The 16,392-nt window shown below is 34.5% G+C and overlaps 1 protein-coding gene across 7 annotated transcripts in view; it reads left to right on the top strand.

Annotated features, from left to right (window-relative positions):
• Positions 1–16,392, top strand: part of LOC145715376 (uncharacterized) — a 282,156-nt gene that overhangs the window by 140,382 nt on the left and 125,382 nt on the right. For all 7 annotated transcript variants that reach the window (XR_014137478.1, XR_014137476.1, XR_014137475.1 and 4 more), the window contains exons 2-3: positions 6,629–6,786; positions 16,234–16,369. Coding sequence is in view for 2 of the 7 variants with exons in the window: in XM_081795364.1 (XP_081651490.1) it covers positions 16,323–16,369 (47 nt within the window). In the remaining 5 variants the exon portion in view is untranslated. The remainder of the gene's footprint in view (positions 1–6,628; positions 6,787–16,233; positions 16,370–16,392) is intronic.

The following is a 16,392-nucleotide window of genomic DNA, read 5'->3' on the forward strand; positions in this document are numbered from 1 at the left end:
TTTCTATTTATCTTGGTCTTTAATTTCTCTATGTAATTTTCAGCATACAAGTCTTGCACATATATTGTTAAATTTTTTCCTATTTCTTGTTTTGTATTTTTTATAAATGTGTTGTTTGAATTCAGATTTTCAGTTTTAAGTCATTGTACTTTTTAGTTCTAGAATTTGTGTTTGATTCTCTCTTTATTTTTCGTGTTTATTTATTTATTTTGAGCATGAGAGAGAGAGAGGAGAGAGAGAATTCCAAGCCTGCTTTTTATTGTTATTTTGGAATTATCTCCTCTAGAATCCAGGAACTGTGAGATCATGACCTGAGCTGAAATTAAGAGTCAGATGTTTAACCAACTGAGCCACCCAGAAGCCCCTAGAATTTTTACTTGATTCTTAAAGATTCTGCTTTTTAGGTGAAATCTTTAAGTCTGTGCCTCATAACTCCAATATTTAAATCATCTGTGGATATTGTTTCTATTGACTTTTTCTTATTCCTGTTTCTTCATATGTCCAGAAATTCTTAATGGAATGCTGTCTTTGTTTATGAAAAAATTAGACTCTAAACAATGGTTTTACTTCCATAAGGGATTTTACTTTTGTTTCTGTTAAAAAGGTAGGCCAAGGGTAGAGTACCTTAATCTGTATGGTTTTCAGTCTGTTAGATCTGGTCTATTTCAGGTCCCTTCTTACTCCTAGGATGGCCCTTTTCTGTGTCCCAACCAAAATCCAAAGGTATTTTTTTTAAGTTTTTATTTATTTTTGAGAGAGAGGGACAGAGCGAGAGTGAGGGAGGAAGAGAGAGAGAGGAAGACACAGAATCCGAGGCAGGCTCCAGGCTCTGAGCTGTCAGCACAGAGCCCTACGTGGGGCTCAAACTTATGAACTGTGAGATCATGACCTGAGCCGAAGTTGGATACTTAACTGACTGGAGCCCCAAGCCTGAGGTATTTTTAAAGGCCGTTCCTCATTGGTTGTCCTTGAACTCCAATTTTTATTTTCTCAGAAGCACGGGACTCCTGAAAGCTATTCTTGGCTTCTCTACTTCTTAATTACCACTTTCTAAGTGACTTCCCAGCTTCTAAATTGGCAAATAGGTAAAAGGGAAGAACAGTTGAATATGGACAGACTTCTCCACACCTTCTCCTGTCCTCTTTAAGAAACCATCAAAAAGATCCCTTTTGTATTTTTACACAGCTTTTCGAGTTATTCACAGTTGAGAGGATGGGTCTGATTAAAAGGAAGGAGAAGAAAAGTGAAGAAAAGAAGTCCATCATTGGCAGAAGTGGAAGTCCCTTTTAATTTGAGAGTCTCAGTGATGCTAATAAAGAGTATTCTTTTTCTTTATCAGTCACTGTTTCTTGTGACTGTTCTTCCCAAATACCAGAAACAATCCAGGAGACACACCAGTGGCTTTCTGTCTTGCTTCTGGATGGGTCTCTAGGGCCTCCTGGAAGTGATACCCCCTTGCCACAGATGGGTTCCTGGAAACTACCCTATTCTTTAGAGTTTGCCTACCTATGTCTTCTGCCCTTTGCTCCTCCTGCGGTGGGCCCAGGTCATTCTGTTTTCACACAAACCAAACACTACTGTGCTGTAGCTGTAAATTCACTCTGTTGCTTTCGGTATTCTTATAATACAAGCATATATTGCAGTCAGGCAAGAAGAAATACATCCCTTTATTTTTATAGATATCAATAAAGAAATATATGCTCCCCAGACAGCAAATGGATTTAATTTCTTATTGTAATTTCAAGCAATAATTCTATAAAACTTTGTCCAACAGCTCATAGGTGTGCTCATAGGTATGAGCGCATAGGTATGAGCAGGACATTGTCCCAGACTCCCCACTTCTTGCAAGGAGGAATTGAGTAAGTTATTTAAGTTTTCTAAGCCTCAGTTTCTCTAATTTGAAAAACAAGATGTCTACTTTCCAGGGTGATTGTTGGGTTCAAAAAAAAAAGGTACTATTTGTAAAGTGTCTGATACATGATAGGTTCTATTTTTATGTATAAAATTATTTCTATAGATTTCAGGGAGGAACAGGTCAGCCATAACTTGTCCACATGGCAGCAGTATTTCAGAGCCCCATAATATTTTAAGATTTCTGTTAATCATGTGATCGACCTTTTATTAAATACTGAACACTACACTAATACACTAAGATGCAGAAACTATGAAACAACTTGCCTCACAGATATGTAGAAATAGCTTGTCCATTTTATTAGAAGCCTTGGTCAGAACTGTTCCGAAACAGTCTGATCACCCTTAGGGTTCAAGTATAAGACTTTGTGATTTTGTTCTCTTGCTGCTATTTAATGAATCCTGAAATAGTTTTTGTTACCTAAAATAAAATTTGATAGAGTTTAACTTAGAATAAAATTTAATATAAAGCGGCTCTAATATGGGTCATTTCCAAGGGAATTTTATTACTAACAAACCAATAGAACATTATAGTGAGGCAGTTTCACTTAGAAAACTGTATGACACAATGGAAAGGGAGCTTGGCTTTAGCATATTAATAATTAGCTTAATTCATCCAGAGGTTGGAGGAATAGGCTGTTATCAAAAGTCTTGGGAAGTTCTGTTTGGTGTGCTGGCAGAGAGCTTTCTTCTTTCTTTAGAGAGGAAAACCAGTTTATTTTATAGTAGAATGTTTGTAAAAAACTATCTGCTGACTTTTCTCTTTTAACCTTGTTCTTCAGATTATTCTAGCCTTGACACAGCTGTAAACCCCTTGAATACAAACACTTTGCCCAGGTTTTATCATGTCAAATCTCATACCCATTTCTAAGGTCTACCTACTGAATTTCTGGTTTATCAAGGGGGCATAATAGTTATGCAATAAATGTGGACTGAGTAATAATATAAGATTCTCAGATCCAATAGATTCTCCTGTCATAAGAAAATACCACTCAAAATAAAATATTCTATTTTCTGATTTTGATTTCCTTTATTATATGGTGGTTTGTTTTTATTCTACCAATCTATAGAATAAATAAATGTAGCTTGGAACAGATAAAATAAAAAAGCATTCTTACATATGGACTATAGAATTACTCAAATTATGTTCCACTGATTAAATTTCCCAATTTCCTTGCTTTAGAAATACATGTGCAAAGAAGTAATGGCAATACAATTTAGTACTCTAATTCATCATTTGTCTTGCCTCACCATTTTTTTTCCACATTTGAGTTCCCAGTTCTTTAACTGTATTAATCAGGTTTCACATTTAATTGTATCTATTCTGTAATTGGGTAAACTAGAATTATTTGTAATTCTTTTGGAACAGTCACATATTAAATTTATTTATATGCACACACAGAAAATTAAATGTCAAGTCTAGAGTAGCTTTCCCATAACCCTGCCCTATTAATGTCTTAAAAATCACCAAATGCTCTTATTCCAGATCATGATGAGGTCAAGCTGGAGTGTTAAATCTGACCTCTATGTATTCTATAAGGGATTGCTCAGTCCTATTACAATCTAGTAGTTTAAGTATAGATTTTCTGACAGTCATCTTGCCTTTTATAATGTGCTTAGATGGAACAGTAAAACAAATGTGCCTTTTACTGCTCTGAATGGGATTATTGTAGAGCTATAAGAAGAAGCCATAAACAAGGGTGCAGCATTTCCTTTATTCCCAAAACACAAATAGTCACATTGAGGACTGGAAAATATTTACTTCAGCTTTCGTAATAAGAGAAAGAATATAAACTTTCTATGTTCTAAATAAAGTTGATGTTAGAACATAACAACTGATATAGTCTAAGAAGTACCTCTCTACCCTGCCTTCCTTTGGAGCAGCCCTTTGTCATATCCCTTTAATTCATGTAATTGAATTATTTTTAAAATTAAAACAGTAAATTGATAATTGATAATCTCCCAATTATCTTTTTCTTGAAGTTTTATTTTTAAATTACTAAAAATCAATTATATCCTTAGTTGATTGCCTTTGGTTTTCTTTGGTAGAACTTAAAATACAAAATGTGTTTTACTTAAGTGTATTAATTTGAAATTGTTATAATTCAAATATAAGTCCATGTAACTCTTCCTCAACTGCTTTTAAATCATAAATAATCATTATCATGATTAAATATTTAGTTATCTATGCTAAATTGCTTTTAAGTCATCAATATGAATGTTCACATGGTGCTAAAATTTCCAGTTAGTGCATTTTTTACTTTGGTTTTTATTTTTGGTTAGTCATATTCAGATTTATTTGATAATAACGACCCATTTCACTTCTTGTATTTTATCCAGAATTTGAAAAAGTTATTAGATTAAAAAAGAATGATGTCTTCTTTCATCAAAAAAACAAAGCATTTTAATTTTCCCTACTATCTGTTTTGGGGGTTACTGTTTCATTTGTAATGAATAGTTTGGATAGTAGATGATCATAGTTTACAGATTAATGAAAGAAAATTAAGTTTTTATAAAGTAATATTGAAACAGACACAATCCCTACCCTCGTGGTATTTACAGTAGGCACTTAGTAATTAGATTCAGGAGGTAAATATCTCCAAAGACCATTGAAATGTTCTATAGCCATTTTTAATAGTGTTTCAACAGTGGATTGTATGTATAAAAGAAATATATTAGAAAAGAAAATGTTCTTTTCTGCTTACATAACAGCATACATGATCCCAAAATTGAGGCTGAAAAAATGCATGAAAAAAAAAAAAATCAAGCATATGACTTCAAACATCTTTATTTATTTATTTATTTATTTATTTAATTTTAGAGAGCATGTGAGTGGGGGAAAGGGGCAGAGGGGCGGGGGTCGGGGGGGAAGCTTAAGCAGGCTCCATGTTCAGTGAGGAACCCAAAATGACCTGAGCCAAAATCAAGAGTCAGATACTCAACTGACTGAGCCACCCAGACACCCCAGATTTCAAAAATCTTTAAAACAAAGATTACATGATTACATGATTAAATGATTAAGAACAAGAGACTTTTTTAAAAAAAGTCTATCTTTGGAATTATATTTAAATCCAAGTAAAATATCTTTCTCCACTGTCTTCAATTATTCTCCTTTTTTGGTTCACAACCCTTACACAGCTTAGAGGCAACTTTACACACAATAGCACATCATCCAGTGAAGACATTTGGGTCTCATTGAGCTTGAATATCTGATACTCCCAAATAATATAATTTTTAAAGGCCTCATCTTTTATGGTAGGGGACTCCAAGATGTAAAATAAAGAGACATTGTATTGATAATGAGAACTCTGAGACTAGAAAAAGTGAAAAGCTGACTAGGTTAACAAAAGGTACTATTTCAGGGTTGCTGATTGGCTTTTCTTGACAGCCCCAAAGCATTCCTATTTTAATGTTTTAACTCCACTTACCTCTACTTATTGATCAGTAGATAATTATTGACAAATTCTAAGTACAAAGCTCTTTCCAATTTTCTGATGAATATAAAGAAAGTATAAAATATGTCCTTCCTTTTTAGGAACTTTGAGAATAATTGGCACTAATCGAATGGAAAATACCTTGTAATCGAGTATGAGATGGTATCTCAGACTGTGATAGTAAAGAAAGGCACTGATAATGACAGCCACCATTTTGTTAAGGGCCGAATGTGTGTAGAGCTTTCCTCCAGGGTAGGACAACATTGAAAAGATTGGGGAAAAATAGCCAGGTTTACATGGCCAGTAGTGTAACAATCTGGAATCGGCATTCTTAAGGCTTTACTATTTAAAGCAGGCTCCTTAAAGTTCTCTGCCTGGAATCTCCAGCAAGAGGCTTTTTCCTGACTGGTTACTTTAGCCTTCAACCAACACTTAGCTGCGGGCATTTGATGAGTTCACCTCATCCAGATTTTTTCCTTTGGGTTCTCAAAAAAAGTGATTCTCTTCCTTAAGTATATCTCTTGGGCAAAGCAGTCCTTTTTAAAGTCTTTTTGGCTGGATTCTTCATCTGGAAGGTGCACACATCTTTGGTCCACACAAAACACTTGTCCTTCCTTGGCTAAGCTGTACATAGAAGTACAGTGAGTTGCTGCCTTAAGTGAACATGGGCACTGTTACACTTTACATTCTTCTTATCTGAGTTAGACACCAGATATGAATCAGACTAATTCATAATTCCATGAGATACAAGGAAACAATTGCTCAAAAGTACAACTTTTTTGATAAACCCAAGTATCATAAATTTCTCTCTTATGTTTTCATGACAAGAATTGTGTACACACATCACACTATACACAAAACTCAGTTTCAGGTGTATTATGATCTTAAGAGTGAAAGTCAAAGCTTGAAAACTTTTGGAATGTTTTTATGGCTTCAAAATAGAATTTCTTAAAAGATACTAAAAAAGAAAGCCACAAAAGAAGATGAAAATTAAATGAAGGGATCAGAAGAAATGCTAAAAACTTTTTTCAAAAAAACTTTTCTGAAATAAAAAGGATTAAAGTTACATGTTGAAAGAACTCATCATGCATCAACCCAGAATGACTAACACAAAGATATTCTAGTACAATTATTAGGTTTAGGAGAAAAACGAAGTGTTATTTGACTTTGGGGGTGGGGGAACACACAATTTATAGGATATTATAAGTAGATATACGTTAGACTTTTCAAGAGCAACATTTTATGTTCAAAGACAATAAGATTCTCTCATTTCTTTCCTTTAGATTCTCGGGGAAAGAAGATGCCAGCCAAGCATTTTGTATCCAGTGAAACTGACTTTCAAGTGAAAAAAGCCAGGGAATCTTCAGCTTTTTCTGAAAGATGTATCAGAGTTTGAGCTTCAGGTAGCCTAATGACCAGAGGGACATCGACAGAAGGACTGGTGAGCATTAAGTATGTAGTTCTTAGTAGGACTAAGACTAAATGAAGGCTAAGAGAATCAGAGTGTAGTATATAATGCTAAAAATGTCAGAAGGGAGGGAGAACTGGGAACAGCATATGCAAAAAAAAAATTTTTTAAGTGCTTTTAGTATTCATGTAGTGGTAGTATTGTTATTTTGAGACTATGCTGTGTATTATATGAGCTAAAAACAAATGAGTTATTATGGGATATTCTAATTCTGTGTCCTTGGGAACCAATATTCTCATGTAGAAGGAAGGATAAACAAATATACTAGCTTAGAGATTAAATACAACTTTTGTAAATCCTAAATTTGAATTTTGAGTTCAATATGAACTCCTGAAGCACCTCTCTGTCTCCCTGTTGAAAACAACTAGAAATGAATGATCAAGACGGTAACAATAATTATCCCATTGTGTGGAATGTGTTCTTGGAATACAATTTCTCATTAAAAGAAATCAGAGTTTCTTTTTTTTTAAGTTTATTTACTTATTTTGAGAGAGAGAGAGAGAGAAAGAGCACAAACGGGGAGGGGTAGAGAGAGAGGAAGAGAGAGAATCCCCAGGAGGCTCCACACTGTCACTACAGAGCCCGATGCGGAGCCTGATCTCAAAAACTGTGAGATCATGACCCAAGCCGAAATCCAGAGTTGGATACCTGACTGACTGAGCCACCCAGGTGCCGTGAAATCAGAGCTTTTTGAAGAAGTTTCTAATTCTGGATTTAGAGGACGAAATGTACAAGATGAAACTAGAATAGCTTGTCATTTCATGGCTAGGTAGCTACCAAATACTACTAAGTTCTCAGGAACCAACTTGAAAAGTTCCCTATTGGCCAAAGGTAGAACACTGTGAACTTTAATCATGGGAATAATTGCTGGATTGAAAGTCATCAAATATATTTAAATCCATGTGTTCATAATGATATTTTTTTTAAAAAGAACTGATCATTTTTAGAAGATGATAGGGAACCAGTTCACTATCTTGAAAACTAATATGTAATGAAGTGAAAGACTCAAACATTTAGCCTATATGAACTGTAACACTGGGTAACCAAATAATAAATGAAGAAAACATTCCTCTATAAACACATTCCAACTGATAAATGAAAAAAATAATTAAAATATAATTGTGTTGCTACCCTCAATGAATTCATAAATACAGCTAGTTAGCATTAATAGCTGCTAATATCATAAAAAAGATAATCAGATATTATATACTTCTTGATAGAAGCACTCAGCACTACAAGAATCATACCAAAGGGATGGAATCCAAATCTGATTCACAGTCTGATTTCCAGAAAAACAGAAGATAGGAACAAGTTGAAATTACTATTGAGCATGCAATTTGCAAATTCGGACTATGGAAAACTACAGAGTGTACAAAAAACTTGGGTTTTTCAACAGATAAATTTGACAGAAATAATTATAGATTAAGAAAGTTCAAAGATATCAAAAAATTTATAAAGGGGACTAAACTTTAGCATCTAGGGATACACATTTGACTGATAAAGCTATGAAAAATACAAGGAAATAATTACTGTAAAAGTCAGGATAACAGTTCCTTTTGGGAATGAACAGAGTATGGAGTATATTGGGAGATTTTGTTGGGGGAGGGGGCAGAGTTCTGGCAAAGTTTTACTTCTTGCCCTGATGCTGGTTAAAAGCTTCCTCAAAGTTGAGTAATTCATTAAGGCATGCATCTGTTTGTGTGCTCTTCTGTATCTCTATTTTACAATAAAGACATTGTTTTGAAAAAGCATTTCCAAAAAAAGAGAAGGAGCAGAGGCAAGGGAGTGTTGAACTCATAAGAGAAATCTTAAACTTCTTGATATTTATTGTTTAACTTTCTGTATTGTTTAACTTTCTCCGTTGTAAAATACTACAACAACAAAAAACCCACAGGGTTCTGATTACCTACAGAAAAAAGTCCAACTCCTTAATATGCGGCTTCTTATCTGGGGACCCCCATTTCAGTTTCATACATCATCTGTTGCCATTATCCACCAGTTCCCATCAGATGGAGTCAGGTAAAACTCAATGTTCTTTAAATATGCTGTATTCTTTCTGTGCTTTCACGTCTTTGGGCTTCTCTTCCCCTGAAACAGTACACAGTACTGTTCCTTCAGAACTCAGTTTAAAGGTTATTTCCTCTATGAATTCTTCCTTTTCCCCAGGCAGAATTATTTGCTGTTTTGTCTGTGTTCCCACACTGTTGTGTATACACTTTGGTTTCAATCCTTGTAATATTATCTGCCTACATGGCTCCTTCTCCCCAGACTAGAGCTCTTCAGGAAAATACATTCATTTTGCTTGGATAGTGCTTGGCATATGAGTGAATGAATGAATGAATGGAATGGCTCCAAAGATCCTTTGCCTAAGGAAGCCACTGGGGACAGGGGAAGGATATGGATACTACAATCAACTGTGTACAAGTGATAAATAAAGCCAAAAAACTTCTGAAGCTTGCCCTATATGTCACTACATTAAGTAGAACTGTATGTCATCATGAATCGTCTGTGTTCTCACATCTTATGTTTTGTTCTGTCACTCCTATATCCATCTTCTACAGATCCCATGGAGGGATTTGAAAGAGATATTCAGGTTCTTCAATCAGCATGGCACTAACATTTTCTTAGTCTGTACATGTTGGGTCTCTAAGGACTATTTTGTGGTACTTGATCCATCAGAAAGGGTGTAGTCATAACTCTCATAGAAGTTATAACACAATTAGAGCTCTGGCTTCCTGAAGCCCTAACAATATCTTGATAAAGTGTGGGCTAAAAAACAAAATGGGAAATAGTAGATAAAATCCCATTAGTAGGTCCTATTAATATCCCCATTTTAATCTAATGAGATGGCAGAGACATTGAGAACTCAAGTAACTTGCTCAGGTCACACAACAGTTAGCAGAGGAAGCATGACCTGAATTTGAAGAGTAGCCTCCTTTTGCTACACTCAGTGTAAGCACTGTAAATTTGCTACACTTTAGTGTAAGCACTAAATAAGTAGTAGTTATCATTATTGTGATAGAAAAGAAAAATTTTGTGTCTAGCAGCAGGAATATGAAAAACTGGAAGGCCTCTCTCAGATGGATCTGGAATCAAGTATGTCTTTCTTAGTCTAATTTAGCAGGATAAGTAAGTTAGTCCCATCTATAGGAAGAATGGATCAAAAACATTGTCAAAAATGAATTCAATATAAACTATTTTAGCTCAGCTCAAGAAAATTTTCACATGTGCTTAAATTTCTTCTTTGTGTTTTTAATGTTCCCTGAAGGTTAATTACACAAGCTTCTCTTTTTGAGATACAGAACACATCTATCACTTGAAAAATAAATGGCAAAGGTGACTTTGAGTCTATGCATAGCTTTGACCTTTGGCTCACTTCATTTACATTTGGGATCAAAAACTGATGTTATATTATTTATGCCTATTGTTGCAGCTGGACACTAAATATTTTAAATGTTTGGAAATATGGATATTTCTTTATAAATGTTGTGCTGTCCTCTAAAAAATTAAATGTAAAAATCTTCAATTTCCAAAGTAGTTAATTGGTAAGATTCTTCTTTGCAAATGAGGAAATTAAAGAATGGCATGCTGTACTTTTAAATAATATATAAAAATTGGAATATTATATATTATATTGTAGAAATGTCCTAGAATTTTTTAAAGAAAAAGATTATTTATCTGTCTCTTTCCATTTTTTATTTCTTTTATTCTGAAAAGAGCAAAACGAGTAAAATAATTTTCTCTTTATCTAAGCTTGGACAGTCAACAAACCACATCACTTCAATTACTGGTGTTTTGCATAATTGCAAATATCTTAGACATTTTTTCTTAAGCTCTCTTTCTATGAAATTTTGGCACACATTAGGAAGATAATTTCTTTATTGGTTTCTTGCAGTTCTATGTCATGACTCAGTTGTATATAGGAGAAAATATTCAAGATTATTGTATCAGTGAAGTCTCATACTTTAGGTCCAATATGTACACATGGCAACCTTTGAGAATGATGATAAGGATAGCATTTTAAAATTTCTTTGTCCAGGAGAAAAACAAATGATGAGGCATTGTTTGAATAATGTATGAACTATAGAAAGTAATAAATAAAGATCTAGAAAGAAAACATATTTGGAAAATCAGGTTATTTCCAAAAGAGTTATCAAGGCTGAAGAAAAATTTTAATTTAGGTATTTGGTGGTAGTTATAAAAACATTAAATTAGGGACACCTGGGTGGCTCAGCCAGTTGAGCATCTGACTCTTGATTTTGGTTCAGGTCATGATCCCAAGGTTGTGAGATTGAGCCCTGTGTCAGGCTCTGCACTGAGCATGGAGCCTGCTTAAGATTCTCTTTCTCTCTCCCTTTGCCCCTCTCCCTGCTCACACTCTCTTTTTCTCTAAAATAAAATAAAAATAAAAAAATAAAAATGAAAACATTAAACTGTTGAAAGTGCATATTTAACATAACCTAGTTGTATTATTGTAGAGGCTAAAATACAAAAGAAAAATTCCAATTTAAGAAAAATATTCCAATTTTTTGCTCCAAATAGGAATAAATCCTTATTAAATATTTCTCTGGCCTTGTCACTTTTTTCCAAAGAAGAAAACAGTTCTCTTTGGTGTGGCCAGTGGGGGTTTCCATTTGTAATGGTTCTAATAAAACACTCCAAATAGTTTTCATTATTTAAAATTCCTATCACTTGATCCTCAGAACACCAAGAGGCAGATCAAATATGATCATTATTTTCCCTATTTTTATAAGTTCATTATACTTTTATCCATTCATTTACTTGTCATCTACTAATATAGTAATAGCTATCATGAAGTCATCACATACTGTGTACCAGTATTTAAAGTGTTTTGCATATATAAACTCCCTACAGTACAGCATTATTATTTCTAGTTTTACAGAGAGGCAGCTGAGGTACAGAGAGGTGAAGTAATTTGTTTATAGTCACACAGCTAGTGAATGGCAGAGCCTAGCTTTGAAACCTGCACTCTAGCTGCAGAGTGGCATTTTAAATCACTCTTCTGGTCTTCTGGTATGGTAGCTATAAAAGTCAATTAAAACTTATGGTCTTATGGAAGATACAGGCAGAGTCAAACATCGGAACAATTACTTGTTCATTCAAAGATTTACGGTGTGTTTACTCTGTTTCAGACAATGCAAGATGTTTGATGGTAAACTAGACATACCTCGTCTTTACCTTCATAGAGCTTACAGTTTAACTTTGAAGGTGCCCATTAAACAAACAACAATAATACTAAAAAACAAATGTTTTGATAGAGGAAGTATGGAAATCCATAGAAACATCTAGGAGTGATGCAAGGTTTCCCAGAGGCTCTAGTGATTAAGCTGAGACCTAACAAATGAATTTACCTGTCTGCCTTAGTGTTGAGTCTGTCTAACTTAAATCTAGGCTCTTTCCACTAAATAACATAAATAAAATTAGGAACAAGAAGGCTATAATATCAGATATAATATGGTTTATTTATTTATTTATTTTTTTAACATTTATTTATTTTTGAGACAGAGAGAGACAGAGCATGAGCAGGGGAGGGGCAGAGAGAGAGGGAGACACAGAATCCGAAACAGGCTCCAGGCTCTGAGCTCTCAGCCCAGAGCCCGATGCGGGGCTCGAACTCACGGACCGCGAGATCATGACCTGAGCTGAAGTCGGATGCCCAACCAACTGAGCCACCCAGGCACCCCAGTATGATTTTAAAAGTACAAGAGTACACATGGGTATGCTAATAAATTTGAAAGACTTTGTAATGGACAATGTTATATTAAAGTATGTATCATCAGAACTCAGGAGTTACATACCAGAATAGACCAAAAGCCAATGGGATAAATTAAACACATTCTCAAAAAAAAAAAAAAAAAAAGTACCTATGCCTAAGAGCCAAATGGTTTTCTGTGAATTCTTTGAAATTTTCAAAGAATGGACAATTCTCATGCAGTATAAAATTTCTGAATCTCATTTGTAAAAATGCATAGATTTCATATTTATTTTACAGAACCAACATCTTCTTGATACAAAACCTTGACAGAGAACAAAAATGAATATGGATGCAAAAATACTAAAGCAAACAATAGCTAACTGAACTAAGTAATATTAAAAAGAATTGCTTATCACAACCAAGCACAGTTGATGTCATGAATATAAGAATGGTTTAATAAGTGTAAATATTTTGGGCTGCCTGGGTGGCTCAGTTGGTTAAGTATCCGACTCCTGATCTTGGCTCAGGTCATGATCTCACAGTTCATGGGATTGAGCCCTGCTGTCGGCTCAGAGCCTGCTTGGGATTCTCTCTCTCCCTCTCTCTCTGCCCCTCCACTACTCACACACGTGTGCATGCATGCTCTCTGTCAAAATAAATAAACTTTAAAAACAATAATTGTAAATATCTTAGTATAGTGTGTTGATATGTCCAGTTACCTAAGGGAATTTGGTAAATTCTAAGAGTCATTATGATAAATAATCTTTAAAGACTAGAAGGGTACTTTGATAATATAGTATAGGAATGCATGGTTGACTTCATAGAAGATTAGTATGATTTATAAATTAGAAGATTAAAGAAGAAAAATTTGATTACCTTAATAGATGGAGGAAATGCATTCAGTAAAATTCAACATTCTTTCATGTAGAAAGTTTTGATCACAAGAATGGAACTGCCTGATTAAAGCAAAAACAAAAACCATACAGTCAGTATCACACTTAAATGGAGAAGTATTAGAAGCATTCTCCTTAAAATCAGAAATAAGATCAGGATATCCTATCTTAGCACCTCTAATCAACACTGATTAGAGGTCCTAGACTAGTAATAAGGAAAATGAAAGAAAGCAAACTACAATGGAATGGAAAGGAAACAAAGTATCATTGGTCCCATATTTAAGAGTACAAAGACAACACCCGCAAATATATAAAATTAATAAAAGAGCTTACATATATTTATGGATACAACATCAATTAAGAAAAATCAATTGAATTTCTATATACCAATTACAGAACCTAGAAAATCCTTTTTCTTTTTACAAAAGGATGTTATTTATAACAGTGTCAAAAATATAAAGTGCCTTAGCACACATTCGTTAAGTGCTGTAAGTGGCCTTACCTCTGCCTGGGAGCTCGAAAAAGCTGCTGGGTTACTATGGTCAATTCCTTCCTGCAGATTCAGCCTCAATCCCTAATCTCTGTGGGCATCCATCATCTACAAGGTTTAGGGGAACCCAAGCCTGTTAACCACCTGAACAAGGGCTATGATGGGATTTAGACAGAAGAGGTCCTTGTAGACATGGGGCTGGGCAAGCATACAAAGAGAAATATGGGGATGTAGAGAAAGCACTGAGAAGGATCAAGAGAGCTAAGTGTTCTCATTTGCCATGTGAGCCTGGTCAAGTAACTTATTCTCTTTACAAATTGTTTTATAAAATCAGAACAATAAGACCCAGCTCACAGAGTTGGTGGGAAGAAGAAAGTGAAGTAATATATGTGAAAGTATCATACATGGGATCTTGTATTTAATAGTCTGTCAGCAAATGTTAGTATTTTTCCTGAATAAGATATAGTTCCTAATTTCCTAAAGGAAAAGAAGACCGTCCCCACCTGCTGAGTTAAAACAGCAGCAACAACACTTAAGAGGCTTTCATGCAGTGCACTGCAGCCTATTGAAATAGCTGCCAGCATCATCTCACTTTACAAACGAGCCCACAGTGAGTGTTGCTCTAGGCATCTGTCAAATTGTCTACACTAGTGGCAGAGATAGACATTAGTCGTAATCAGCAAAGTGTAGCACTCATTGGTCAACCCAATGGCCAACTCATTGTATTGTCAGCTCCCCCGGCTGCCTGTTCATTATAGTCCTATTTGTTGCTGTTTTTTTTTTTAATTTAATAATTCATACCTTTAAAACTCTGTGGACTTGAAGTAGTTTCTGCATGGCCTTTCCTCATGGGCAGAAGTGTGTACACACTCTTCTATATCCTGCAAACCCTTCTAGGACACATTTTTGAGTTAGTAAATTTTCATTGTAAAGAACACATCACGAAATTGTTTTAAAAAGGTAAATATATAAAACACATAACAGTGCCTGTCAAACAGATATTAGCTACCATTATCATCACCATATCCCTATCATTCTCATCATCATAGTCAATTCTTTTCCCCACAGGGGAGTTGTTGCAAGCATCAAGAGAATTAATGATTCCACTTAGACTTGGCAGGTTCTTACGTACTCACATACCATTGGTCAAATATGCCAGGCACAAAGAAGTGTTCAATAAATGCCTGTGTTATTTTACAGGTGAATAAATTAAGATTTGAGCATATTAACTCCAAGGTTATAGAGCTTGTATTTGGTAGTGCTACATTCATATATAATTCAATAAAGTTTGTTTATTCTAGATCTTTTATCCACCCCGCCCCCAAACAACCTGATGATCCATGAACAAATTTTTAGTTAAATGAAAAATTCACATTTCTAACCTTCATACTTCTGCAAAATTTGATACTTTTTCCAGAAGGAATAGACCAGGATAAAACTTTGCACTAGAAGCTTCTAGGTAAATTATAATAAGGAACTTGGCCCTAGAGAGATGTGGAAGACTTGCAAGGAATGGGAAGAAATAATGAAGATAAACTTAATTACTCCAATTCAATGAGAATTTACCCAGTATTCTAGAAAAAGGCTTTTACTGTATCTGAAAAGTTTAGGATTCTCTTTATGCTAATATGTTTTTAGTAATTTTAGTTCTGTAGCTAACCCTCAGAAATATAAATTTACACTTTGTTCCCTACTTTATAAAATACATAAACTGAGATCGTAAAGCCTAAAGGAATAATGTGGCTGTGTATGAGCCACACCTTATTTCCATTTTTAAAACACCTTTGGTGGGCCCTTGGGTGGCTCAGTCAGTTGAGCAGCTGACTTAGGCTCAGGTCATGATCTCCAGGTTTGTGAGTTCAAGCCCCATATTGGGCTCACTGCTGTCAGTTTGTCAGTGCAGAGCCTTCTTTAGATCCTCTGTTCCCCTCTCTCTGCCCCTCCCCCACTTGTACTCTCCCCCCAAATAAATAAATATTAAAAAAAATAAAAAAATAAAACACCTCTGGTTTTACATTTTAGAAAGTTTATAATATGCCAATATAGTACTATATTTTACCTTGGTAGATCAAAAGTAATTTCAGTTTATAAATTTACATTTACAGAAGGTTCTTAGGCTTAACTAGGCTGATCTCACTGATCCTAAGCATAAATGTCTTTGGAAAAATTATTAATATTTAGGAATATTCTCACAGTTTATGTTACTTTTCAAAACCATTTTTTTTTAAAAATGGATTTTCATTGACTAATTTAGAAGAATTATTGCCTAGGAATAATTCTTTGTATGTGAAAAATAACCTGCTTAAATTTTTTTTCTGCAGAATTCCATAAACCTGAAGAGTAAGCTTTAAAAAAAATCGTCAGAGGAAAGGAATTTGCAGAAATAAAACTGGAAACATCGAGAATCTTGATGGTGTGCCAAACCAGATGTCAACTGGAGCTCTACCAAAACCTAAAGTAAGTAGCTTTATTACAGAATA

The sequence above is a fragment of the Panthera onca genome, chromosome A1, assembly GCF_046562875.1.
Source record: "Panthera onca isolate mPanOnc1 chromosome A1, mPanOnc1 haplotype 2, whole genome shotgun sequence".
NCBI lineage: Eukaryota > Metazoa > Chordata > Mammalia > Carnivora > Felidae > Panthera > Panthera onca.